This window comes from Sparus aurata, chromosome 21 (genome assembly GCF_900880675.1).
Source record: "Sparus aurata chromosome 21, fSpaAur1.1, whole genome shotgun sequence".
Lineage (NCBI taxonomy): Eukaryota > Metazoa > Chordata > Actinopteri > Spariformes > Sparidae > Sparus > Sparus aurata.
In genome coordinates, this window is record NC_044207.1 from 4293639 (window position 1) to 4319960 (window position 26322).

At 39.3% G+C, this 26322-nt stretch overlaps 1 protein-coding gene across 4 annotated transcripts; it reads left to right on the forward strand.

The window, feature by feature from the left end:
• LOC115572431 (uncharacterized) lies at positions 1–26233 on the forward strand. 4 transcript variants are annotated; one of them, XM_030402485.1, is made up of 11 exons: positions 1–248; positions 4423–4507; positions 6858–7019; positions 7979–8176; positions 9021–9179; positions 9906–9986; positions 10477–10633; positions 13244–13288; positions 13514–13981; positions 14658–16183; positions 21361–26233. In XM_030402485.1, the coding sequence occupies exons 1-11, from the start codon at positions 187–189 to the stop codon at positions 21406–21408; spliced, it is 2991 nt and encodes a 996-aa protein (XP_030258345.1). In that variant the 5' UTR covers positions 1–186; the 3' UTR covers positions 21409–26233. The 4 variants fall into 4 exon arrangements, with proteins under 4 accessions (XP_030258345.1, XP_030258347.1, XP_030258343.1 ...); XM_030402487.1 differs by having other exon boundaries at positions 4423–4480; XM_030402483.1 differs by lacking the exon at positions 1–248 and having other exon boundaries at positions 3919–4507.
• The last annotated feature ends 89 nt before the right edge of the window (positions 26234–26322 follow it).

Genomic DNA, 26322 nt, shown 5'->3' on the forward strand with positions numbered 1-26322 from the left:
TAATCGACGCATTTATCGCACCCGGACTGTGTTAGAGCAGAGAGGAGTCTCCCCTCCTGCCCTCAGTTAGGCTGTGCGGTGCATGACGGGAGGCTGGCCTGGAGGACGGCCCGTCTTCTGCAGGCAGCACGAGCGCAGCGGTGACAGAGGCGACAGCCAGAGGATGAGCGCGCGAGCACTGCAGTAATGATGCGCTTTATCCTGGACTGCCTGAGGACACCGGGCGCGAGGAACCCCAAGGAGGAAGGGTAACAGCGCCGCTCGGTTAACCTTCTACAGCAACCGGTCGTGTTGTTTTCATGATTTTGAGGTTGATGTTTAACTTTTCAGACAGGCAAAGGTAACTGGAGGCTGCCCTCCGGATTTAGAGCACCCGTACTTGAAATTCAGCCTTTAAGTGAGAGGCTACAGTGACCGAGGCCCGCCCAGCTATCTGAGGGACAGATCACATGTGTTAGTGAACCTGTCGCTCAGGATGTGATGCCAGATGTAACTAAGTAAATGTAACCCGGTGGGAGAGCGGGCCATCCTGCCACAGCTCGGATCACTAGGCTACATCACAGTCACTCATTTTCCATATGAGATTATTAATACAGTCTTTTATACGGCTGTATTATGTCTAGGTCTTTACTTCTCACGTTAATGTGGAGGAACATGTACTGTATACATGGTTTAGTAATGGTGACACCTATTTGCCCTATCAGCAGGTAAGTTGCCACACTATGTGCTGCAACTTACCTGATATTTTCTAACAAATGAGAACATGTATTAAAGTAAAGACTTGTTTCAAATACCAGCGTTCTATCAGTGTCAGTGCATGAAAGAATCATGTAAGTAAATAAATGGACAGTTAACATATAGCAGTGTACTGTGATACCTCATACAGAACAAAAGGAACTCTGAAAAAAAGAGATAATAAGTAACAAATAGTAAAAAATGAATTGTTTATCCTGAGTTATGACTTATTTTACGTTTAAATTCAAAATCAAATGTCACATTTCTGAACAAAGCTGACGAGCTCAACATAGATACAATTGTGTCAACGATAAAGGCTACGTAGCCTAATCAGAGTCTTTGGCAGAGTCACAGTGCTGACATAGCATATAAACCCCAAACCGTGGAGTACCATCCGTATGTGCCCTTACATTGCATGGTTATTGTATTGCATGTATGTAGTAAATTTTATTTGCAAGTTGTATTACTTTAATAGTGCAGTTTATTTGTTTTAGTTTCATGGTTTGAGAAACAGGAAAGTGTATCTCAGCTCGGAATACAGTGACACTGCATGACAAGAACAAAATAACTTCAGAACACAAATGGCACATGCAGCTGTCACAATTATTGTTGGAGATAGTTACAGTTACTCAAGTAGCCTACCCAACATGCTTGCCTTTACTTGAGTACTCCTATGTTGTACTACTGGAGCCCATCACATTTTATAAATTACTTTGATACAATTTTGACCCAAGATATATTGTATAAATCATGGATCAAGTAACTCTAAACTCTAAACTAATAAACTATCAAACAGTGTGTGAAGTATTTGAAATAATAGAATGACCTAGCCTACCAGCTACACCATGAAAATGTTGTAACTCATACATGTCTCAGCCAGAACGCATAAATAATATGATATGAAATATAGTCCTGCTGTTATTTAAGAGTTAAAAATCAAATACTGATATTGCAGCCAGTTTTATCCCCAGCAACACCAGTATAAATGACAATTATGGTTATTTGTTTTAGGAAAGTAGGCTGCTGCTTGGTGGACATTTACTTGTAGAGTATTTTTACAGATTGGTATTTTATAGTCTACTACAGCGTACATACCTGCGGCAGAGGCTCAAGGCCACTGAAAGTGTGTTATTGAGTTCTGGCTTTGTTTCCATAACTCTTCTGTATGCATCTGATCTGTAAATCTCTCCTGTTTTCTCTTTTGAGAAAAGAAAATCTGAAATCAAAAGAGAGACATGTATACTTCATATACATATATATACAAACATAGATGGAGCGTAATGTTAATACAGCCAATCAAATCTTCCATAAAGCGATGTAGTATCATAGGCAGAACAGATGGTCGGATTGATCTGCCAGCCAGCCAGAAGCCTCCTACACAACACCAGAGCCACAGGCTCTGAATGGCAGCCCACATTAGCTCACGCAAGTCCTCACCTTGTCTAACTTACAAACATGAACACATTTCTTGTCCTTCTCCTTAGTTGTTGAAGTGGCAACCAAACAAACATTCACTCGGGAAAAGTGCGTCATCAGTTTGCAGGCTGGATTGCTAATTAGTCGCTCAGCTGCAGCACGCTGAAAAGCAAGTACACATGCCTGCAAGTGTCACTTGGGTCCATTTAGGCGCTGGTGTGGTCCTCACACTTCAACACCACTAAAAACACTCTGTCTGCACACCACATGTAGGCTACAACACCAGTCTGTGAACGTCTCTCATTCTCTAACACCAGCACCTACAGACTGCAGGGGCAAATATTACATGTTAACCTTGGATTTGCAAAAGTCTAGTGGGATTAGTATGCCTTCACTTTGATATGGTTAGGAAAAGATCAGGGTTTGGGTTAAAGGATCACCTTGCCAAGATATTTAAATGGATTGCTAAAATGGTATTGGTCATCCAGTACATATGTTTCATGTATCGGGAGAGGGAGAGAGACTGACTGGCCTAACTCAAATTAAAACATTTAAATGAATTATTATTGAAGTAATTCAGATCCATTTATTACTTTAAACAGATCAGAGCAAAAGTCTACTTTGTGTTCTATGTGATGATGTGTAATATAGGTGATTATTATTTATTTGTTCGCTTGTTATTTTAGTATATCGGTTTTTTTTATAAGAATAAGCATTGCTTCAGTATATACAGTATCGATACGTGGATACACTCTAGTTTACATCATTGACAGCTTCTAGCAAGTAAGACAGGCAAATCATGACATTTTCCATCATTCCTATTAGAGCTGCAATGATAAAGTTAGTTGGCTTACTATTTGGATAATCAATTTATTGTTTTTTTTTATAATTTTTTAAGAAGAAAAATGTAAATCCTCTGTTTCCAGCTTCTTAAATGTGAACATTTTTGTATTACTTTACCTTTTAAAGACAATTTTCAGACCAGACCATTATATATCATATGCTAATAAAAAACAGTGGACATGCACACTTGGTGTCTGTCTGCACACACTGACACACTCAGGCATGCCTGCTGTGCATTGCTTAACCTGTGTGGCTCATATCACTCACAGCAGGCAACTTTGCATCAAAATATGATTTGTGCTCAAGGTATTAATAATAACAGCTTTGCGGCGCCCCGGCAGAGTAGTTGGTAGTGCGTGCACACCATATACAGTACAGGCTGTGTACTCTCCGCAGCCGCCCAGATGCCAAAAGAAAAGAAAAAAACACACGATAAGAATTAAGAATAATCATAATAATTTGTTCTGCTGTCCCAGCGTGGTTAAAAATAAAACATGCAGCTTAATTGTTTTATGTTTGTTTTAATCTGCCGAAAAGCATCATTGAATATCTGAATAAGCACTTGATAAAATGTGTATAATTTAACTGTTATTATACGTCAATAATGATTTAATACACACATACATGATTTAATTAGTTTAGATTTCAAATTACAAGGCTTTAATGTAACTTTAGTAAAATTATAAACCTTATTATAAATTCACGACAGGTACTGATGATTGAAGCAGAAAAAAATGACAGTGTTACAGTTAATCACCTGGTCACATATTTAAAATGCATTCATGATTATTGATTGGCTGGCAATGCTTGCCTGTGCAGACTGCTGCTTATGTGCTCCCTGGGATTTTTATGAATGGCTCCATCGATGCTTTGTGTGTGTGTGTGTGTGTGTGTGTGTGTGTGTGTGTGTGTGTGTGTGTGTGTGTGTGTTTGGACTGAAGCATACTGCAGTGGCAGTGATTGTAATGACGATGGAGGGGGAGGAGGACCTAGAGGAGGTGAGAGATGTGTGAGGGTTAGAGAAGCAGTGTGATGGTAGAAGGGAAAAGGAAGGAGGAGAGACATGAAGGGAGGAGACTAGAAGAGGAGAAATATATTCTCCTATGGATGGAAAAGCCTACCCTGCTGCTTTCACTGTGACTCATCTCTTGCCATTCTCTCATTGGTGCATTCTGCCTGTATGCATTGACTGCCACACACGCGCGCACACACTCACACACACACACGCGTTCGCAGAAGCAGCCCCGCCTCCTCTGCAGTGTAGCGACAGCTAGTGAGGGCAGCAATGGAGGAGCCAGCAGTGCAGCACGAAAAAATAGAGGGATCATGGGAAGGAGGGCATGATGGGGGAAAGGCAGACTGGAAGAATGAGTGTTCCCTCTCCGCCCTCCTTAAACACTCCTGTCTCCTCTGCTGGTCATCTCCCAGGGACACCGACGTCGTGGAAACGGATGAGAGAGCTCTTGCCAAAGCAGCCGAGATCAGAGTAAGAAGACCGCAGCATCTAGCGCTGGTGTGTGTGTGTGTTTGTGCATGTATATTGGGTTTGGGTTTTTATATGTCCGTGTAAATATGTTTCGTGTTGGTGTCACATTTCTTTATTTTTGTTTGTTATTATGGTGTGTACAGGACATAAATCAAATGTGTGTTTATATATGTAGTGTATCCAGTTAGGGACTCACTGCATTTCCCATAATGCTCTCCGGTGATGTCATGATGCTGTAGGACTAGTGTCAGACTGGATGAAGCTGTGAGTACATGTGCTCAGTGCTTGTCTGGTCTTGCTAAATTTGAGGCACTGTCTTGTAGCCAGGACCTGTGCCAAAACCAATCACTAGATGACTTTATTAGACAAAATCTTACATTACGTGAACGTTACATAAATCTGCTATTTATCTCGGTAGAAGGTAGAAGACCAAGAAAACCTGCAAATATTGACATTTCGGAACTAGAACCTGAAAAATGACTATCTGTGGCAGAATATTTTTCTGTTGTCCAATTAATCGAATAAACATTTGCGCTGCCTGTGCCTGTCAAATTGCCCTAGTGGTAGGTGGAAGAATCGCACAATGTTTTTTGCAAATTTCAAAACATATAATATGACCAACATACTCTAGAATTTAGGGTTAAAATACTTAAGGTATGGGTGCTGTGGGTCGGTAATTGAACACAAATCCTAAACCAAAGCGTCTGTATTCAACGACGTGAGAATGAACTTTTTTTCTCCAGAGTCGCCTGCCCTACCACTTGCTACATAGTCACAGTCAAGCATGTGGCGTTCACATATGTCATCCACGATTTCTTACGAGCTAAACTCAAACAGTGATGGCAAGACAGTAAGCAGTGGAAAAATGAAATGTTTAAAACATTACAAATGTGGCTCTGAGCAGGAACTAGCAGGAACTATTGGGAAATGTGTGGAGCAGGTGAAGATTATCTCAAGCAACCGCATTCAAAATTAAGATCGACTACAGTGAGCTTGGTAGAAGATATTTAATCAGTGTCGAAGCATTGACAGCACCCCCTACTCAGCGGCAAAGAGCGCAAAACAGTAAGCAGAATATAATTGGCCTACACTACTTCACATTAATGTATGTCAGAAGAGCGGTACATTAAGAACCTAGTATTTTGTTAGCTTGCAGGCTTATAAGAGACAAGACAGGAATGGAGTTGCTGAAAGGCATATTTAACCTCTAATTTTGGAGCTAAGCTAGCAGAGTGCCTGCCTCCTGTCCTTTAGCTAAACTTAGCTTATTTATTTGCTGGATACATGTTCCTGAAATTGACAGCAATGTTCCTTCAAGGGGAAACAAACAAGCAGTGGTTGAACCCAGACGCATTCGAGGACATTTAAAGTGTTCGTTACAAGCGTGTTACCATGGGTTCTTATGGGTTAAATACTACAGCACGTGTTCCATACATTACAACAAAACCGAGCTTTAATGAAAGCTGAAACCAGTCCAGTAATCCAAAATCCAAAATGAGACACACAAAAAGGCAGTGGCTCTGACGATAATCCAGATACTAAACAATGAAACAAGGAACAGAGAGCAAACCATAAATCTAAGCAGAACAAATGCAGAAGAGGGGGGGCACTCGAGGACCAGGGAAAAAACACAGGAATGATGAGTGCAAGATGACAACAGGAGTGACGTGAGAACAAGATTTGAACAGAGGAACAGTGGAACAACACCGGCTTAAATACAATTAAACTAAGGAGGGGATAAGGTGCAGGTACAGAGACCCTGGATTGGGTAGTGCTAACTGATATTAGATAGATGTGGAGGAACAATCAATGTATGGAGGAGGGAAGTAACACAGGAGAGAAACAGAACTTAAGAACCCAAACCATGACAAATCTACCATATATGATTGATATTATTCTGCTTTAAAACCAACAGTGCAGTTTCAACTACCAGCATTCACATCACAATTTCTGTGGAAATTGTCTTCTTTAGTTTTATGCTGCTGTCAATTATAGTCACAATTAAATGATAAGTCGATCGAAAAGTAATTGTTTCAGGGTAGAAATCATTTTTCAAGCAAAGGATATCAGATATCTTCATCTTTAATGTAAGGATTTGCTTCTTTTACTTAATTCAAATATGCCACATTGAGCTCTGGGAAATTGTGATGAGCTTTTTTTCATAATTTGATGTGTTTGATTTTTGATTGACTACATTATTTGCATTAAATTATTATGTAGATTCAGCCGTGTTTACATGCATGTTTTTAAGATTGCACAGTTTGAATAATTCTTAATTATTTCTAATGTGTGTGTGTGTGAATGCTTGTGTGAATGCTTATGTTTGTGTTTGTGTGTGTGTGTGTGTGTGTGTGTGTGTGTGTGTGTGTGGGACTAGGAGCTGGAGAATGCTGTGGCGGTGGAGAACATAGAGCTTCAGGAGCAACAATCAGACCGCAAGGAGCTGGAAGAGACTCTGGATAAATTAGAGAAACATAAAGAAAAGCTGGTACAGCAGATAAAGACAATAAGACAGCTCTGCTATGAAGAGAGTCAGCAGGTAATGATGTTGTAATGTTATAAATGAAAAACCTGGAGCTTCAAAGCAGAAAAGTGTTCCAGCATTCTCCTAAACAATGGATATATATAATATATATATATATATATATATATATATATATATATATATATATATATATATATATATATATATATATATATATATATATATTTGTTACAGCCTTTTTTTTGCGTTTAAAAACAAGTCCCTATCTACTTCTAGTTCTAATCTAGTGATAACCCTCCTGTCCTCATGATTAAGAACTAGTTAGATTACATTTCCACATCCATCTATCCATCCATTGTCGTCCGCTTACCCGTAGTTGGGTTGTGGCGGCAGCAGGCTCACTAGGGTATACCAGACATCCCCTCTCCCAGCAATGCTTCTTTGCTCAGGGCACCTGCATATTTTTAATGCTGCCATGTTACATAATACTAGAATGTTGGCAAATACCTTATAGAAAACAATTAGCCTGGTCTTTCACAGAAAGCATCAGTGTAATATCCGCATTAGCATTTAGATGAGGCTTAGCCTCCTCCAGTAATTATTATTGCTTATGATTAATGATGTCTCAATTGAATTTGTGATTTGAAGGAGTGGATTTTGTAAATCACAAGAACTGTGGTTGAAAAATCTAAAATAAACTATTAACTTTAGTATGAACTGGCAAACATCCCTTTTCTTTATATCTCAGAGAGATTGGTTGTTGTATGTGTATGGTCTCTGCAGACTGGTGTCTGAATTACATAGAAATGACTAAAAATACTCTGTTAAAGGAATAAGCAGGACTATTTTTCAATATAATCTTTGTTTTGTGTATTTGAAGATTAAGAGTGAGCCAGTAGGTGGTGAATATTTTTTACAAATATATTTGTAAATGGCTGCAGCGGAAACATGACCCTTCCATCTAAAACAAATCCCTGTAATCACACCACAATGGCTCTCTATTTTTTTTTCAGATCCTGTCTTTACAGGCAGATGAGATGCAGAAGGAGAGCCAGGTGGAGGAGTATGAGAGGGAACTTGCCAGAGCCAGGTGGAGGCTGAGAAAGCTCAGAGAGGAGGTGAAGCAGGCCAAGAGAAAAGTGGACGAGGCTGGAGAGAGGAACAATCCTTTGCAAGACTCCATCAGACAGTCCTATGAAGAGATCCTGCAGGTACAAGAGGATATGCATGTGTTATGTGTGTGTGTGTGTATATATATATGTATATATATATATATATATATATATATATATATATATATATATATATATATGTATGTATATATATATATATTATATATATATATATATATATATGTATATATATATAGATAGATAGATAGATAGATATAATTATTATTATTTATTGTATGTGTTTGATCATCATTTATTATCATAACTTAGCTGGTGAAATCAGAATGAAGCTGTGCTACTTCCTTATAATAATAATGTTTTTTTTTTTCATTTAATGATTTATAGCAGTAGCAGTAGAAGTAAGGTAAATATGCACAGTTTTTGAGTGAAACAGCACTGTTGTTAATACAAATTTCAGGTTTGTAACAATTTGTCAGATGTAATCTAGGTGCTGACTACAAACACAACTCATTACGTCATAACGATGTTATGTCTTGAAAACATGTATCTTGAAGTAAACATTCATGTAGCACTGTGATCCTACCGTCTTATCAAAGTTGAATGGTGCAGAGCATGAGATGGGGGGCCGGAGTTTCTGTGACAGAGTGACCATTCTCCTTATAACAACACACTCAAAACCATCAAGACAAATGTGAAGCCATTACTTACTCACAATAATATTGCTTTTACAGAATAAGATTTGAGACACTTTCCGAGAACTCAGTTTTTGGTCTGTTCTGTCATTTATGAATATTTCAATTGTTCAAGTCATGATCTTTTAATCTATCTCAGTAGGGGAGGCTGACAATTATTTAAAACAAAATGAGGAAAAGTAAATGATGTTTTCCTTTTTGCATTTTTTTGTAATACTGTTGTATTGTAGGAGGAGCACACTCTGTGTTCTCTGTCAGGAGGTGCAGTCACTCCAGAGAGCCAGCTGGAGGAGTCGACATCTCCCGCAGACACCACTGAAGATGATCTGCTCCCTATGAAGCCATGGGGGAGGAGCCAGTCATTGCCAGCTTATGCTGACCTGATAATGGTACATCACAGCTACACAACTACACACAACTACAGTAACAACACTGTAGACTCTTTGCTATGTCACTTTATTATGTTTCCGAGCACCGACATTATTATCATTTACCTCTTTGGTAAAAATCTGATTAATGTACAGTGACAACACTTGAGTAATATCATACCATGGGCCAAAAAACACACTCACTCCCACTAACTAACTGGCTTTTGTGCAATGTGATTGTAGATTATCAGGATTTATTCCGGGTTAGTTGACCCTGCAGTAGTCACGGGTATTTATCACCTCAGTTCGGCTGACGTTAACTTCTTCTGGATGTATTCTGAGGAGGTATATGATCTTCTGCTTTCTACTGTTACCTGTTGAGATGACAAATGATGCACACAAAGGGAATAAAAACACAAAGGTAAACTCATCCACTGGCAATGTGAACAGAGTTATTTGCAGACTATTACCGGGTTTACCTGTGTCTGAAAAACCATGCATTTACCCACTGTGTAACAATGGTATTAGTTTTGGCTTGCTGCCTACAAATTTATAACAAGAAGGTCGCACCTTCCTAGTTTACAGTAAGGGTGTTACAGCTGTAGCAGCAATTTTAATTATTTGCAGAAATTTTTTGCTGTTGTCATTAAAATTGAGCTGGTACATTCAATATAATGTAGGTATGACTGCCTTTATTCAACTGATCCAGTTGCATTTTCTTTCTTTTCTGTCTGTGTGGCTGACTAGAGGGCCAGTGGCTCGTCTTTCTGCAATAATCTAGCAGGTACCAGAGAAGAAGTAGATGACAGCGGGACCAGCTCACCAAAGGTAGCTTCTTTACCACAGAACACTAATCATACACCTACAATGTTATTCATTTGTTTGAATTTGTTTGTTTAGTTAGCCAAGAGCTAACCACATTTTTTTTATAATTTTGAAAGATTTTACAACATGCACACACGGTAGTTTCTTGGGGAAATGTATGGAGCCCATGAGCAAATATAATGTGTGCCAGTGTTTAATTTGCAAATTACCATGGTGATGTAACCTGGTAAGAAGTGAACCTGTGTTGTAACATCGAAAACCCTAAAGTTACCTCACCACCTACAAATGCTGCTTCATAGTGCAGGTTCCTGAAAAGAGAGGATGACATTTGGAAACTTTAAAAATTGAGCTTACTCCTACTACTCCTGTATTCTCTAATTTATCCAACTTCAACACCAAGATTTTTTAATGTGTGAACACACACATCCACTCAAATAAAGGACTACCAACCAGCAGGGGCACCATTCAATTAACATGTTGTCATGTCTTACAGATGGACAGATCGGACATAGAGGATGACCCAGAGGAGGGGGAGATCAACAGTGAAAGGGAAAAAGAGAGAGAGAAGGAAGAGTCCGCTATGAATGCAAACCCTCTCAGCCAACTGGACTTCTACCAAGCTGACCCCTTCGCCCACTGTCAGAGTGATCGTATGTATCAAATATGAATCCTAAGTCATTTTCAGGCTGATGATACCCTCAATAACACAATTAAGCGAGACTTGTGTGATCATTTATTCCTCTGTCCGTCACAGCATAGATTGTAGTGGTAAAATGTTTTGATTCGAGGTCTAGGAGTTCTAATTACAAGTAAGCCATCTCGGTGTACCAGCTACTTAACAGGCCATGTCATAACAGATTTTCTGAATTTTGCTTGGCCTTAATGTTATAGAGCTCCATCTTAATGTTTGTGCATTGGCAGGCTAGAATTTTCCAATTTTGTCATCGTGTGCCACATAAAAGTACCTGGGTAGAAAGCCTACAATCTGACTCTTTCAGTTCAATCAGGAGAGACAAGTGAATGAAGTCAAGAAAATGTTTATTACAACAGATGAGAATATACAGAGAGACTTTGTGATCTAGGGGCGTCTGCCCTGAGCAGCAGCCAGACAGATCCCCCCATGGAGTCTAGACACTAGTGGGGGTGCTGGCAGATGACTCTTCTGAGACTGGAAAGATGATGAATCTGCAATGATTGGGCCGGTGATGGGGAGGTGAATGGGGCGCGCAAAACAGCAGCATGAATGAACTAAAGGCAGAGAGAGCATCAAGCACTATCAGGAGGTTCAGTAACTACAGTAACATACCAAAACAGCGTAGAGAAGGCATAAACCAACCTGTGTACATCCTGCCTTTGGCTGTCTTGAAAATGACCACGGTTTGCTGGCAAATCGTTATTATACAGACTGGCACTTATATACCAAGCAATATCTGGGGTTAAATTAATAAAATTCGACTTGTCTCCCTCCACCTCTCAAGGGACTGTGCAGCACACTGCAATTTCATGAAATGTATACATCTTTTATGCATTTATATGACACAGTTTGGTTTTAGTTTGGTGTTTGAGAGTACAAAGTACATTATTCACCTTTCCAACACTGTATGGACCAGTAAGCCCAGGCCCCAACTGGTCACATGTCCTTGGAGTCAACATCGTCACTTGGTCTTCCTGATTGGTCTGCATGGCCAAAGCCAAGTTTTAACTTGCTACTTCACATGCATGGTGTAACCCAGCTCAAAAAAGGAGACATAATCAAAAACATCCCCTGGATATTTTGAATGTACAGTCTTCCCTGTTGACCACTTCTGTAGTAATCTCAAGGCCAAATATGAGCTCGGATGGGTGGAGAGTTCCCTTGAAATAAGTCTCCACTAACATTAGAACCATGTTTTTTAGTGCTATGGAACCTTTCAGTAACGTAAAGTGACTAAACATTTGCAGTATATCAAAAGGGTACCTTTGTCAAGCTGATGTCCCAACAAAAAAAAAAATTATATAATACCTGAGGGCTATATACAACATGGCTATAACCAAGCTTGGATGTAACGACTGATTACCTTCACCCACCTTTCATCACTGTAAATGCCTGTTACTTCTTTGGAGAAAGGAAAACGGAATTAGGAGAAACTGTATACATGTGATAGAGTTCCAAGAAAATGGCTACTATTTCCCATAAAAATGTGCAGCTAGGGACTTGTCACGAATATCCCAGTGGAGGTGTTCATACAGAGGCTGCTTGTTAGCAGCCATTTGCAGTTGCAGCCATTTGCAGGGCTTTAGTAAAGGCCCGGTACCCAAAAACACTCTGACAGCATTTTTCGTTTTAAACATCCAGGACAGTGTCATTAACACACGAATACCTTCAGAGTACAGAGATCTGTCAGAACATTAAAACCACCTACTTATTGTGCAGGTTCCACTTCCAGTCGTGCAGCCAAAATAGCTCTGACCTGTCAAGGCATGGTCCTAAGACTTCTGGGGGTGTCCTGCTGTGTTTGGCATTGGGTCTTTTGTTGTGGACCCTTTGGATCCTGTATGTTGGGGGGTTGGGTCTCCATAGATCGGACTAGTTTGAGCACATCTTACAAACGCTGGATTAGATTAGGATCTTGGAAATTTTGAGGCTCAGTTGACCTTGGGCTATTTTTCCTTTTTTTTCAGTTTTTGTAGTGCATCAGGGCGCTGACAGTAGTGCCATTGCCACAAGGGGATGTACTTGGTCCACATTGGTGTTTTGATGGGTGGTGTGTGTGAAATGGTATCCACATGATGCCAGGACCCAAGGTTTCCAAGGAGAACATTGCATTGTAACAAGATGATTACTGCTTTCATATCGGTCTGTGCTGATTGTGCGGTCTTAACTGATTATTCAGCCAGGACAATTTAATGTTAATCCAAGCCATGAAGTGCTCTAAATGGTAGTTAGTGAAGTTTTTACTCTGGAACCTTGAACAGCCAATGTATCACAATGCCATTTCATATTACTTAAATTTACAACTGACTGACATCAAAATTGTCACGTCTTTTCACCACAATCACCGTTATACAAATGTGCCTCTTTAACCCAATTGAATATTTTTTTTTTTACATTTTTAACCATTTACACTTTTTCATGAATTATGTTCAAAGTGAATGATGGGTATGCCTGGAACATATGTCATGTGACTTGTACTAGAATAAGGCTGTTAAACCAGTTTTCTTTCCTAACGTGTTATTGGTTGTAAAGTCATTTCTGAATTTCTTCCTCACTTGACTTATAGATGACCTCTTCAATGAAGACCTGTTCCCTAAAACTGACTCATCTGGTAAGAAATAATACACTAGTAAATGCAATATTATTACTTGTAATGATTCTTGGCCTGTTGCTTTTACATACAATCTTTCTATCTGCTGCTCTTACTAGAGTGTTAGAAAGTGCTTGCATTAATTTTCCTTATTTCTTTATGATCTTTATGTTTTCAGTATGATATCAATTGTGAAAAGATTTATACATGAATTATATACAGTTTTTTAAATGATCTGTTTGCCAGATGGATTCGCTTCAGACCCTTTCAAAGGCAGTGACCCCTTTGCAGCAGATATTTTGTTCCCTGAGGTGAACGTCGGCTCTAATGACGGGGCAGGAAATGTTGGCGATGAGGCAGACACCAGTCTGTCCTGTGCTGAAAACAAAGCCTCAACGGGAACTCAGTGCTTTGAGTCTGAATTCCCAGACGAAGACAGTGACATAGAGATCAGCTACAGCCGTGAGGACCTTGATGCCATTGCTGTGGCTGGTGATTGTTGTGGATTTAAACCCATTCAGAGCTCATCAGAGGAGTTGGGGCCAGAGCCCATTCAGGGCTGGAGGTCCCAGGGTCAGTATTCCGTAGAATCAGATCCTAATGGGTATGAGCTGGACCTTGGTGCTGTCTCCCCTCCCTCTGACATAGAAGAACACAGTCTGGGATCTCTAGCTCGAGAGGTTAACATGGAGGCAACGGAAGGACTGGAGCAAGGTAGTTCATAATCAAATACTATCCCAATTTTTTTCAGTTTTACACTAATTTAGTTACATTTTTACTTTCTTTTCATTGTATGTAAAAAAAAAAAGTCAATTTGAATCCAAAGTAAACATTTCCACCTTGTGCAGGCACATCTTTGCCTCATTGTGTGCCACCCTGGTAGAGTTTTTGTTTGTTCCCTTCCACTCAAGTTGTAAGGAATCTATCTAAAAATGCTTTGAGTTCAGTCTGACAGAACCTTAAGGATGTGTTGGGGAGCACCTTGTGTAACCAGATTGCATACTGTATTTTAACTTGCCGAACTTGTCATTGAAAAAGCCTCTATGCCATACAAATGTGAATTACTGCAAAACAGATGAATGATGATTTGATTTCATTTAATACTCTGAATACAGTGGTCTCAATTGTGTTATATGTTGGTTTCAATGGCTTTCTAAATTGGTAACAAGACCAATTTTTCCAATTATTTGTTCGTTTTATGAGTCATGTATTCTTCTATGCGTAGTTTTCTATATTTTTGGACAATAACACCATGCAAGCTATTTTTATCCTCTTTTTAATAATTCATTTTGAAATAAATGTAACTTTGTTGCCTTTTGTCCTGCCTAAAAAATCTTGCCCCTGATGGTTTATCCTTCTTGTCTTGACCTATCGTTGTTTCCTCTCCTAGGTCTGAGTGCTGGTTCAGGTCAGGCTGCTCCTGTTCTTGGCAAACAAGCCCTTGTGGAACAAGAGTGGACAGGCGAAGTAGAGCAAACTCTGTTACATGATGTTACCTCCATTCAGGCTGAAGAATGGGCTAGAAACATCGAAGAGGAACCCGTAAACCCTGTAACTCCCCAAAACTCTCTAGACTACCAAAACCTCATTATCCAGCCTGACTCAGATGAGAACAGAGAGCTGAGCTTTGAACTGAGCTATGAACCAACCAGTCAGTCTTCCTTTGACCCATATGGGTTTAAACTCAGTCCAGAACATTCTAGTCACACCCTGTTAGACCCTGATGAAGCTGAACTAAGCCCAGAACCTGCTGAAAATGAGCTGACCCTTGATGATGAGCCCACCTCTTCTCAACCAGACCAGTTGGACTTTGATCACTATGGGTTTGACATCTCTTCCTCACAGATGCCACGAGACTCTGATCCTTATGGCTTTAAACTCAGCCCTGAGGAAGAGAACCAGGAGGTACTTGACCACTGTGGCCATGATAACCAGGAGGCAATGGACCTTTGCACATATGACAACAAGAAGCAAATGGAACCCTCTAACTATAGCAACCAGGAAGCGCTGGAACCTCATGCCCATGAAAACCAAGAAGTGCTTGAACATTGTAGCCACATTAACCAGGAACTGCTGGATTTGTGTAACAATGGAAACCAAGAAGTGCTGGAACCCTCTGGCCTTGACAACAGGGAGTTGATTAGCAATGAATTCCAGGAGCCGCTAGATCTCTGCAGTCAGGACAACCAGGAAGTGGTGGAACCCTATCGCAATATCTCCATTGAGGAACTACTTGAACCTTGTAACTATGATAACCAAGAAGTGCTGGAACCTTGTAGCCATGGCAATCGGGAACTGCTGGATTTTTCCCTACCTGAAAATCAGGAAGTGCTGGATTTAGATAACCATGGCAACCAAGAATTGCTGGATTTTGGTAGCAAAGAAAATCAGGATGTGCTTGTTTCAGGTAGCCATGACAACCGGGAACTCCTGGATCTTGGTAGCAATGAAAATCAGGAATTGCTAGACTTAGGTAGCCATGACAACCAGGAGGTACTGGACATGATGAGTAAGGAAGTTTTCCCTGAAGCAAACAATAACCAATGCATTGTGGAATCAGAGCCCAATGTCAGTCCAACCAATAACAGCTCAGACAGTGATGTGGCATCAGAGGACCTGCTGGGACTCGAACTCAGTAATTCCAGTATCTGTAACAAATCAAACACCAGTACTGCTGATACCCTCAACATGGCTGTCAGTAATATGTCTGCTAACCAGGATTTCACTACATCCAATGCTCCCACTAGTCACAACTTGTTAGAGGGTGATCTGGGCTCAGTTTTTGGGGCTGGAGGATACATCGGTTGTCCTGATGTCGCTGATGACCTAGAGCCTTTGGGCATAAGGCAGGCGAACCCAGTAGCAGAGCCAGTACAACCAGTCAGACCAGTAAGGCCTCCTCGGCCCTCGCTTAGGGTAAGTTTGAAACCACACACGTGACAAGTTAATATTCTTTTGATTACAGGTTGTAAGGAGCCCACTCTGTTCTTTGCATCCAAGACCCTGGACCAAGTTTATTCATATTACATAAATTATATTTGGGTAAGGTAGTTGTCCCATTTATTTGTTTCTGTTGAAGTCCACAATTGGATTGGGTTTGACTACACTTGGGTTAACTTTGGTTCAAGTTTCTTTTTTCCTAATAGATTGTTGCACCCTTAAATATAGGTTGAGCTATATGGCCTTAAAATAATATTACAGTATTTTTAAGCTAGTATGATATTTGCTTTTATGATTATTATAATGAAATCTCCTCAAAAGTATATGTATGTTCACATGTATATACTTGTTATATATTTTTTTCCACAAGCTATTTACAAATAAATAGAATAATCTTCAGAAAAACAGACAAATCAGTAAATAAACAGTCATCATCAAATGATCACAGCAGCTCCTCAGAAAAAAAAAATGCTGGTTTTCTTTCATACAGCACAACGCATCACCATGTACTGCATCAGGCTGAACTGATCTACATCTTTCATTTCTTTGTGATAATTAAACTCAATCATTACTCTGGCTTTGACCAGCCTGCCGAACAATAGTGTCGAAACAATCACTACTGAGTCATCAATTTTCCTCTTCCTTCAAAGAAGTCTCCTCCACTTTTCTGGTAACCTCTCCAACAACATGAACAGTGGCAGCAGGTGCACACACTGTGTATAACAGTGGATCACACTCTCTTTGTCAGGACAGAAAAAGGACATTTATCACTCACACCATTATTCCTTACAGACAGAACGCAATTGAATGCACCATGTAAGTGTATTGGTCCTTGTCCTCCTTTTTACTTTGGAAGAAACAGAACGGCCTGAGGAATCCAGTGCAGTATATCCCAAAAAGAAATCAACCAGAACAGCTTGTATTATAGAAAGCAACTTTTAGTGGGTATTCACACAAGCCAGTCTGTGCCATAAAGAAGAGGACACAAGATCATTAATGACCAGTGTGCTCTCTATAACCATCTCCCTGTTCTTTTCTAACACCGATTCTTCACCCGAGAATACTCCCAAGTACACTTTTCTTCCAAGGGAGCCTTCCTTTTAGAACTAAGTTATTTAAAGACTTTTTTCCCAACCAACACAGCATCAGTCTTTTTCCAGTTTACCTAAGCAGAGGAGATTTTGTTGAAAAGACCTACACTTTCTTCCACAACACTAATTTCTTGCTGTTTATGCATATTATCACAATATCATCTGCATATGCTGATAATTTAACAGCTGACTTGCAACTTGGAAACGAGCTATTTCCTGAGTTTGTGGCACAGCAGCTTAACAGCCCAACCCCCCTCTGAACAACAAAAGGTGCAGCCAAACAACCATTATCTTTGAGTACACTCACAATATCATGCTACAGTATAAGGATCTTGGCAATGAAATATGGCTGAATCCAAAAGCACGCTTTGCTATAGATACTTATATTCAACTCAGTCAAATGCCTTTTTCTGGTATATGGAAATAAGACCAGCATCTACATCCAATGAGCCAGAGATGTCCAAAACATGTTGAATAAAAGTGATATTATCTCACAGTATGCATAATGAATGACCTCACCCATCACCTCTTTCAGCCTGGAGGCCAGAACTTTAGAGAGGATCATATAGTCCCCACACAGCAGTATAATACTATAATACTAATATACAATACTGAAATGAAGTCCGGCCAGTGAATGCCAGGAGTGGACTTGGGTAGACTGGCAATCAATCAATCAATCAATCAATCAGACTTTATTTATAGAGCACTTTTCATACATCGTAATGTAGCACAAAGTGCTTTACAGAATTAAAATAGCAACAATTTCAATACCCCCCCACATACATATGCACACACATACTCCCACCTACACACACACACACACACATATCCAGCTACTTATACACTAGTAAGTGAAGTAAAAGAGTGAGTAATAATAAATGAATAAAGGGTAATAAATAAAACAAGGCATTAACAACAGGTATTGCGGAACTGAGGAAACGCTATCATTGATGTATTTCACTGAGGAGACACTAGAGGCAGTAAAATAAGATGAATGATAAAATAATAAAACACTAAAACTAAGACTGATAAAATACTAAAGGAGGTTAAAAGTCTAAAACTGCTGTGAAATCAATAATATAAATAAGTAAATCTTGAATACAGTAAAACAAGATAAAAGAGACTTTAAAATCGGTGTGATGTGCGCTCTCTTTCTGGTCTTAGTCAACACTCGTGCTGCAGAGTTTTGGAGCAGTTGTAATTGAGCTATGTTCTTTTTTGGGAGACCAGAAAGTAGAGTGTTGCAATAGTCAATGCGACAAGTGATAAAAGCATGCATTAGTGTCTCTGTACTGGCTTTGGATAGGAACGGTCGTACTCTGGCAATGTTTTTTAGATGATAAAAAGCTGTCTTAGTTATGTTTCTGAAGTGTGGGTTAAAACTGAGGTCTGAATCTAAAATAACTCCAAGGCTTTTTACTTGGCTAGTCGGGGTTAATGCCAGAGCGTTCAATTGTATATTAATCCTCTGTCTTTGAGCTTCAGAACCAATAAATAAGACCTCGGTCAATCAGGCACACCGGAACAAATCCCAGTGGGTTGCCGCATCCCTGGGCCTGTCAGGCGTTGTCGTTTACACTGGCCCACCTTTTCCCTTCACCTTGTCCCTTCACCGGCCTTACAGTACACTTATTATCATCAGTCAGCGAGTTAAAAGTTCAGAATGTATCAACCTTAACTTAAATTGACAAGTTAGCAGCTATGTATACCACTTAATTACTCACTATTACAGATGGTTTTGGCGACCTACTTTTTTTCCATTTATATTTTGCCTTTGGCCATGGGTACGTCCAAATTTATTTTTATTACAAACAGAAAACAATGTATAGGCTTAGGCCAGCCACCATTTAGTTGTTTTTTTCCCAAAAGTTATGAAGGCAGGCTTGCTGGGAAATTTGTTTGACCAATAGCCTTGCTTTCCCCCACTGCGTAGATCTACAATCTAGAGATATGCATCAGCAATAGCGAGATCAGATGAAAATGTGAGGAAGCAGGCATTAGAGGTTCAGGTTTCCCACACAAAAAAACACAAAAAACAGTGTTGAACTGTTTCCATGATAATTATAGTTAGTTATCCCTGAACAACCTGAAGTGTTACCAACCAAATGATTAGCAGAAGTGTTTGGATTTGTCTCTTTTTTGAAATTTTTGCGTTGGCGTTAACACGAAGTGTTTTATTATGAAAATTAACTGGATGTTTTGATGTTGTTTCAATGTCTGACTTCCTGTCTGCTCTGTGCTGAATTTGTCTTAATTGCTGCTCCATGCTCTGGCATCTGGCAGAAATAGAAGTCCTGCGTATCTGGTAAGGAAGGGTCCAGACTGCCGGAGCTGCAACGGACTAGATTCACAACACAGCGGAGCCAGTGGAAGTAAACACAGAGACTAAAGTGAAACTCTTACTCCCTTACTAGAGTGACGGACCGTACACAGATTAGCCTTTGTATTTAAAAAAGGCTATCAAGGAATAAATCCAAATAATGCTTCTTATTGAAAAATTCTGCAGGATTTTCTGAATGGCCCTTAAGTCATATTTCTTTTTCAAATGAATTAATGTGAATATAAAAACAAAAATATAATAATAATGATAATGAGAAATTGTGGTTCTACATTAAGGCCCATATTTAAACAGTCTATGCCACTCAGTCTAAAGTCATTGTGCTGGTGTGTTTAGGGCATATCCAAGTCTATTTTAATAGTTAAACAGAGGATAATCTGGGTGCAAAGATGAGGTATTTAGCCTCTGAATTAGTCATGGATGTGTTTTTAGTGGAACATTAATCACCCAATTGGACTGTCATCTCCCATTCCCTTTGAGAGCCAGGTGCGGCAGGGTCTGGCACATATTTAACAGTAGCATTCGTCTTTGATGAGGGACAGGGATGTGATCCTGTCATCCTCCTGTGAAGGTGTCCACTCACATTATTGTCTGACAAATCCTCCAGTGTTTTCTTAGCCGTAGCACTGCTCTACTCCTTTTTCCTTTTATTCTGTTGAGCTTTCCCTTCACACGTTTTCAGCCATCTGCACACTTTTGGCAGCTTTTGTCCTGGTTCTTCTCCCTGGTCTGGGCCTTTCTGTCATTACTGACTTCTCCCCTCTCAGCTTGCCGCAGCTCCACATTCTGTCACTGTCCTGTGTCTGCCTCTGACTCTGATTAAAAGTAGGAGGGAGAGAGAGAGAGAGAGAGAGAGAATAACAATAACAAACTAAAAATCCATAAGGCCCAAGGCCCCCTAGTGGAGGAGGCCCGAGCAATTGCCTACCTATGCCTCATGCTAAAACCACCTATGCTTCTGAACACAAGCGATCATTTCATATCACATTTGTTATTCAACTTACTTCTTTCGCTTCTTCAGGCTGTAAACAGGGACTATCATTTGTTCATGAAAATCTTGATATTGATTTTGGGACAATCACATGGCTGGCTAGTTAGCTAGTCTTGTTATTAAACAATCTGTCGAAATATATATACTGTGTTTGAAGCATTGAATAATATAGTTAGTTAATGACAGCTCTCTGGCTAATAGCTGAGCCAAAGTCTTGAATGAGCTAAATGAACTAGTATATCTCCAGTTGCTAGGTTGTATCTTAGGTTCCTCCTGTTTGCTGGAGTAGTGAACATTTCCAGTGCATAAGAACCTTATGGGATTGTAATGATTGTTCCAGAAATTAGTCCTCTCACCCTCAGATGTTGGAGGACGCTGAGTTATTGCTGGTGAAAAAACATTATATTTTGATGCATGTAAAGCTTAATTGTTTTTTTTTTCTTTTTCTTCGGCAAGTAACCATGCTATAAGCAGGATAAATCCCTTCTAGGTTACCATAATCAGAAATTGATTAATCAGACACATCCGACAGTTGTCTCATCGGGCATTATCTCTTACTTAATGTATTGTAAAGGTGCACTTGGACATGCTGTCATTGACCTTGTTTTAGTTGTACTTTATACATGAGCAAATATCTTGGCTCCTTTATATGTCACATGGCATACTGTGAATTCACATGTTTCCTTGTAATGGCTTTGAGTCACATTTATTATCATGCTTACCTTTGTTTTAGGCCAAGGAGAAGGCTCAGTCCCAGACACAGGGCATCGACCTGAAGTGACCCCGCACCAACACTCATGTGGGGGCTCCATGTCAGCAGACTTCCTATGACAACATCAACTCAAGAGAAGAGGAGGATGAAAACAGAAGTAAGAGGACGTGCAATGAAATGGAGACAAAGGTGGATGGAATGAAGGAGTGATTAATACATAGACAGGAGAGAGAGATCGTTCTGCTTTTATTTATGACAATAATTCTAGTTTCAGACATTTATATTTGGAGTTTTTGAGGGGAACAACTTAAGTTCTTATGGAAATGGAGAAGTAGGCAAGATGTAAAAACCACTTGGTACCACAGGATCAGCTGAGTCCATAATTTAACAATTAATGTCAAGGAAACGTGATCACATGGCTTTAGTGATTTATAGAATCAGGGTTGAAGACAAGGTTATTAAAGTGAACAACATTCTGTAAAGGACACCTCATATGAAAAAGAAATGATTCCCCGTTTTTTACGGATGATGCTTGTCAGTCAACCATAAGGTTGATATTATCTATTCTTTATATGCGATATCAGCTGCCAACGCACTCCTGTGTCCTCTTCTCTGAGAGGTTTTGACAGGACAGATTGGTCCATCATGAAAATAATTTCCCCTCTTTTTATTTGATCTTAGTATTGGAGCATGTGTAAGTGGACTTTGTCACGTAGATTACATGTATATATATATATTGTATACTCTACTATTGTGATTTTCAATTAATCTAGTCAATTTGTAGTTTTAGATCTAAATTGATTGAGAGCTGTTGGTCGGGTTTTACAGTGAGTGCATATCAATACCTTCACCATGGTAATATGCCTAGTTTTTTCAATTATCCATTACTTCAAGGTGCTTAAAGAGCACCCTGACAACAGCCTGAAACGCAGTGTTTCACTGCCATCTCTGGTGGAGAATTAAAAGCTCTAACCACAGCACTGCTGTGTGTGTTCAGGAATGTGCTTTGTTGCACCTGTGACCACACCAAAACAGTGATGTCACAGTATCCTGGAGTACACCTGCACTGCCGTGAGGTGACAGGTTCACTGACTGGGAGTCAGGTGTTAAGTTACTATTTGAAGTATTTGAGCCATTGAACCTCATACTTGAACATTCTCATCAGCAGCATTAAAGGAATAGATCATCATTTAGACACGCATTTCACCACATCTGTGTCCTAGTTCCATACGAAATGCTACTCATGTTGAATAATAAAACTAACCACTAATGTTACTGTGCAATATTTTTTATGGTAGTATATAAGACATTGATTTTGGTATTCAGATGAAAGGGTAGGTGTTAAATTATGTGCAGACAGATGTGAGGCTGCAACTTTGAAATAATACTGCCAATTTCAAAAAAGAAATAAAAACAGTCAGCAAAAAATTGATTTCCAAAGACTTTTAATTTATCTGTATTCTGAGCTGCCACTGGAGTCTTCACTACGCTGTCTGTTTTTTCTTCACTAATTTATATCTGTGAAAAGCTATTATGCCGTGCTGGGTAAGAGTGTCCATCAATACAACACTCAAAACATTGTGAACCACTAATCACTAAGACGTTGAAAAGATAAAAACAGAGAACTACACTAAAAACACACATCAGGGTTAGAGTAACGTATCGTGGTAACTGATAACTGTGCTTGTGGCAAAAAAAAGGGAATCCAAGACATACAGTAAGTCTAGTGTAATTGCAGAGCTGTGTGTGCTGGTATAAGTGTAACATTACAGCAGATTAACTTTGCATATGAACTGTATTCCCTCAGCTAAGAATATGTATGTCTCCTGACTACTGGTTTCAGAGTCACACTATTTTCAAAAGAACTGATTAGTCAAAGGCATGTTTTAGAAGTATTAGTATTCTAGCCAGATTAAATAGAGAACCAGGTTCATGAAAAACTCTGGCTTAAGGCTCAACATACCTCGCTATCCCATCAATCTTACTTCACCGTGCACCCCTCCGCTTAGTGTTAGTATTTATAATGGAATTGGGACACAGAATCTAGGATCACGTAGGGTTCAGCATAGCTTAACAGCACAACAATTCCAGAAATTAGCCAACAGTTGTCAGAGTTTCATAGGGCACGTATCTTATGGTAGGTCTGATAACATGTTGACCCTCATCAAACCAAAGACTTCAGAGAATGGGGATTTAGTACAGATGGAACTAACTGCTCTACCACCATCTGCTCAGTTTTGGCTGCCTCTGAAGACTGCAATATCCAAACTCTGTCTGTGCATGGCTATGGGTTAGGTTAGGAGTCTACTTAGTCCTGCTGGTTTAATGGTGTCAGATAAAACTGCATGAAGTAAAGAAATTCTCATGCTTCTTTTGATATGCCTGCAATAACTGTTTGTTGGCCACTTGGGGACTGCAGAAACAAGTTGAATGTACAAGGAGCCCCTACATATTCAGTTGATAATCCTCTGTAGGTTCATCACTAAATGTCACAATTTCACAATGTCATTTCATACATTGCTCATACATGTTATTGACTATGGCTGCTTTAAAGTAACGTGAACACTCTGATCGAGTGCTGCAGTTTAAATGTTGATGCACTGTTTTTGCTCGCTGTAAAAAACCGTCAACAATTACTGTGTAGTGGTAACACATTTTATCTACTGGTCTGATGAATGGGGCAGTGCATATTGCATATACCATGTAACAACTATATTAAGCAGTTTACAAATACAATGAAATATACATATATAGAATTATCAGAGCCGATTATTATCAGATCCAATGTACGATAAAGTACTGGTGTTTCTAATGCACACACAATGTGAAGCTGGGCGACATGACAGTCCCCCCGAGAGATGCCAAAGCATCTCGATCGCCCCCTGGTGGTTGGCTACCGTATTGGTTGGACTCCCCTCCCACTTCATGTTAGCAGATGTGACAAAATCTTTAAATACACAATAACTAATGTTTTTCCAAAGATGGTCTCTGTCATTTTAGATTGGATTTCAACACACTGATGTGATCTGAAGCGATCAGTTCTCCGATAAGTTTGATTTGAATGAGTTATTTGATGCTATAAAAAAGGGGCTGTAACGGTTCCACACCCTGATCACTACTGCACAGACTCTGGCTCCAAATGTTGTCGCCAGAATCTTCTGCATCATAGATATGTTGCCTTCATTTCTGTACAGTGGGAGGTTGTGGAGATGCATCATCCATCTTTACTTACAGTCACTTGTCCTAGATGACAGACTTTGCAGGCACTAAAGGAACATTTGAGTTAATAAGTTTCAGTTGACGTCTACCTCATTACAACTTTGCCATGATTGCATGACAACACTGTGAACCCTGTGTAATCAAACATTCTGTGGTTTTGACACGAAATGCAGATTCATGTACTCATTATATAACCTAGACATTAAAAAAGGCCTCAGTGAGTAAGATCACTGACGCCAGCACAGAGAGAAAGATGAAAAGATTTTGTAACAGTCTAATTCATCAGTCAACATAACTAACATACATATTTCATATGAACATATCCATGTGAGACGCTACTTACTTATTGTTGAATTGATCAAATGTGTCTCTCCGACTATACAGGTAACATAGGTGCTTGACACAGATTTAACTGTAAACAATACAGAATACATTACATAATACATTCATAAATTATGCATCACCATACATGTTATTTTATGGCAAGACGTATGTAGATACTGTGATATATTACATTTTGTGGAAATGCATTGAGAAACTGTTAATAGATAAAATATCCAATCCCGCCTATGGGGGCTGACGTTTCTTGACTTTGCACCCAGCAGATGAAAAAAAATCTATACAATGATGCAAACATCATATAAAAGTTCAATATTGAGATAAATCAGTCCCAGTGAGTTAGTGATTTACAGAATTGACCACAAAACCTTGTATTATATGGAATGACTACTATTGTATTTACAGTACAACAACAGCACTGACATGGAGCAAATTTACAGCTATACAGTAAGTCTCACATTATTTATCATCATATGCCCCAACTCTATATGACATAGTTTTACTTTCAGATGTTAGAAAAACATGAAGCACATTCAGGTTGCATGATATATGAATCCCAACAAAATAAGTAAAGCTATTGTGGAACATGATTATAGTTTTCAGTTTGTTAGAAGCACACAGAAGAAAGCTGCCACTCAACTACTGCCCGACTAACTGCCTACAATAACCAACTTTGTGTCCTGGAAGTGTGAAAACACCATCAAGAGGAATGTGTTTAGCTGGTAGTGCTGCTGCTGTGAGAAGGAGGACGCTGCAACAACTATTACAACATTTCTCACTAATAATCATGATAGAATGCTGTTCTGTGTACAATACTAATGAAGACATAATCAACATTATGTATGAACACAGTAATGTAGAAACTTTGTCACTGTACAGACACATGTAGCACAATAACATCTCATTCTGTGCACTGTGAAAATGACAAGGTTAGCAAGCAATTTTATTATTTACACAGTTGGTGTTTAAATATTTTTTTATTTATTTTGTAATCATTTATTCACAGGCTGTTTATATATCTGTTGTTAATTGTTCACGACCTGGACATGATCAGAACATGACTGAAAGCAGCTGTCAGAGCAGTTACAGCAGAGATGGAGAAGATACATTTGCTTCTGAAACTTTTCATTGTTTGCAGTATGTGTGTTTTTTTATGATACAGATGTATGCACTTTAAAAGCCATGGTTGGGGGAAACGATATTCAAAACAATTCTGTGTTCTGCCATGGTAACTTGTGATGATAATACATTTATGTCTGATGTTGTATGTGTTGCTGTCTAAATGTGAACTACTGTGTTGGAAAAAATTTAAAATAAAAGTAACCTATAGTTCCAGCATGTGGTCTGGTTTGTCATCAGCTGAGCACTTCCAAAGAGGAACAACAGCATGAAACAGAACCAACCTCTATCCTCAGGAAAACAGTT

Coding starts and splice junctions, on each gene's coding strand:
- LOC115572431 (XM_030402483.1), top strand. CDS start 4,280: ATGGAGGAGCCAGCAGTGCAGCACGAAAAAATAGAGGGATCATGGGAA. Junction 7,020..7,978: donor GCTATGAAGAGAGTCAGCAG/GTAATGATGTTG, acceptor TTTTTTTTTCAG/ATCCTGTCTTTACAGGCAGA. Junction 8,177..9,020: donor CCTATGAAGAGATCCTGCAG/GTACAAGAGGAT, acceptor GTTGTATTGTAG/GAGGAGCACACTCTGTGTTC.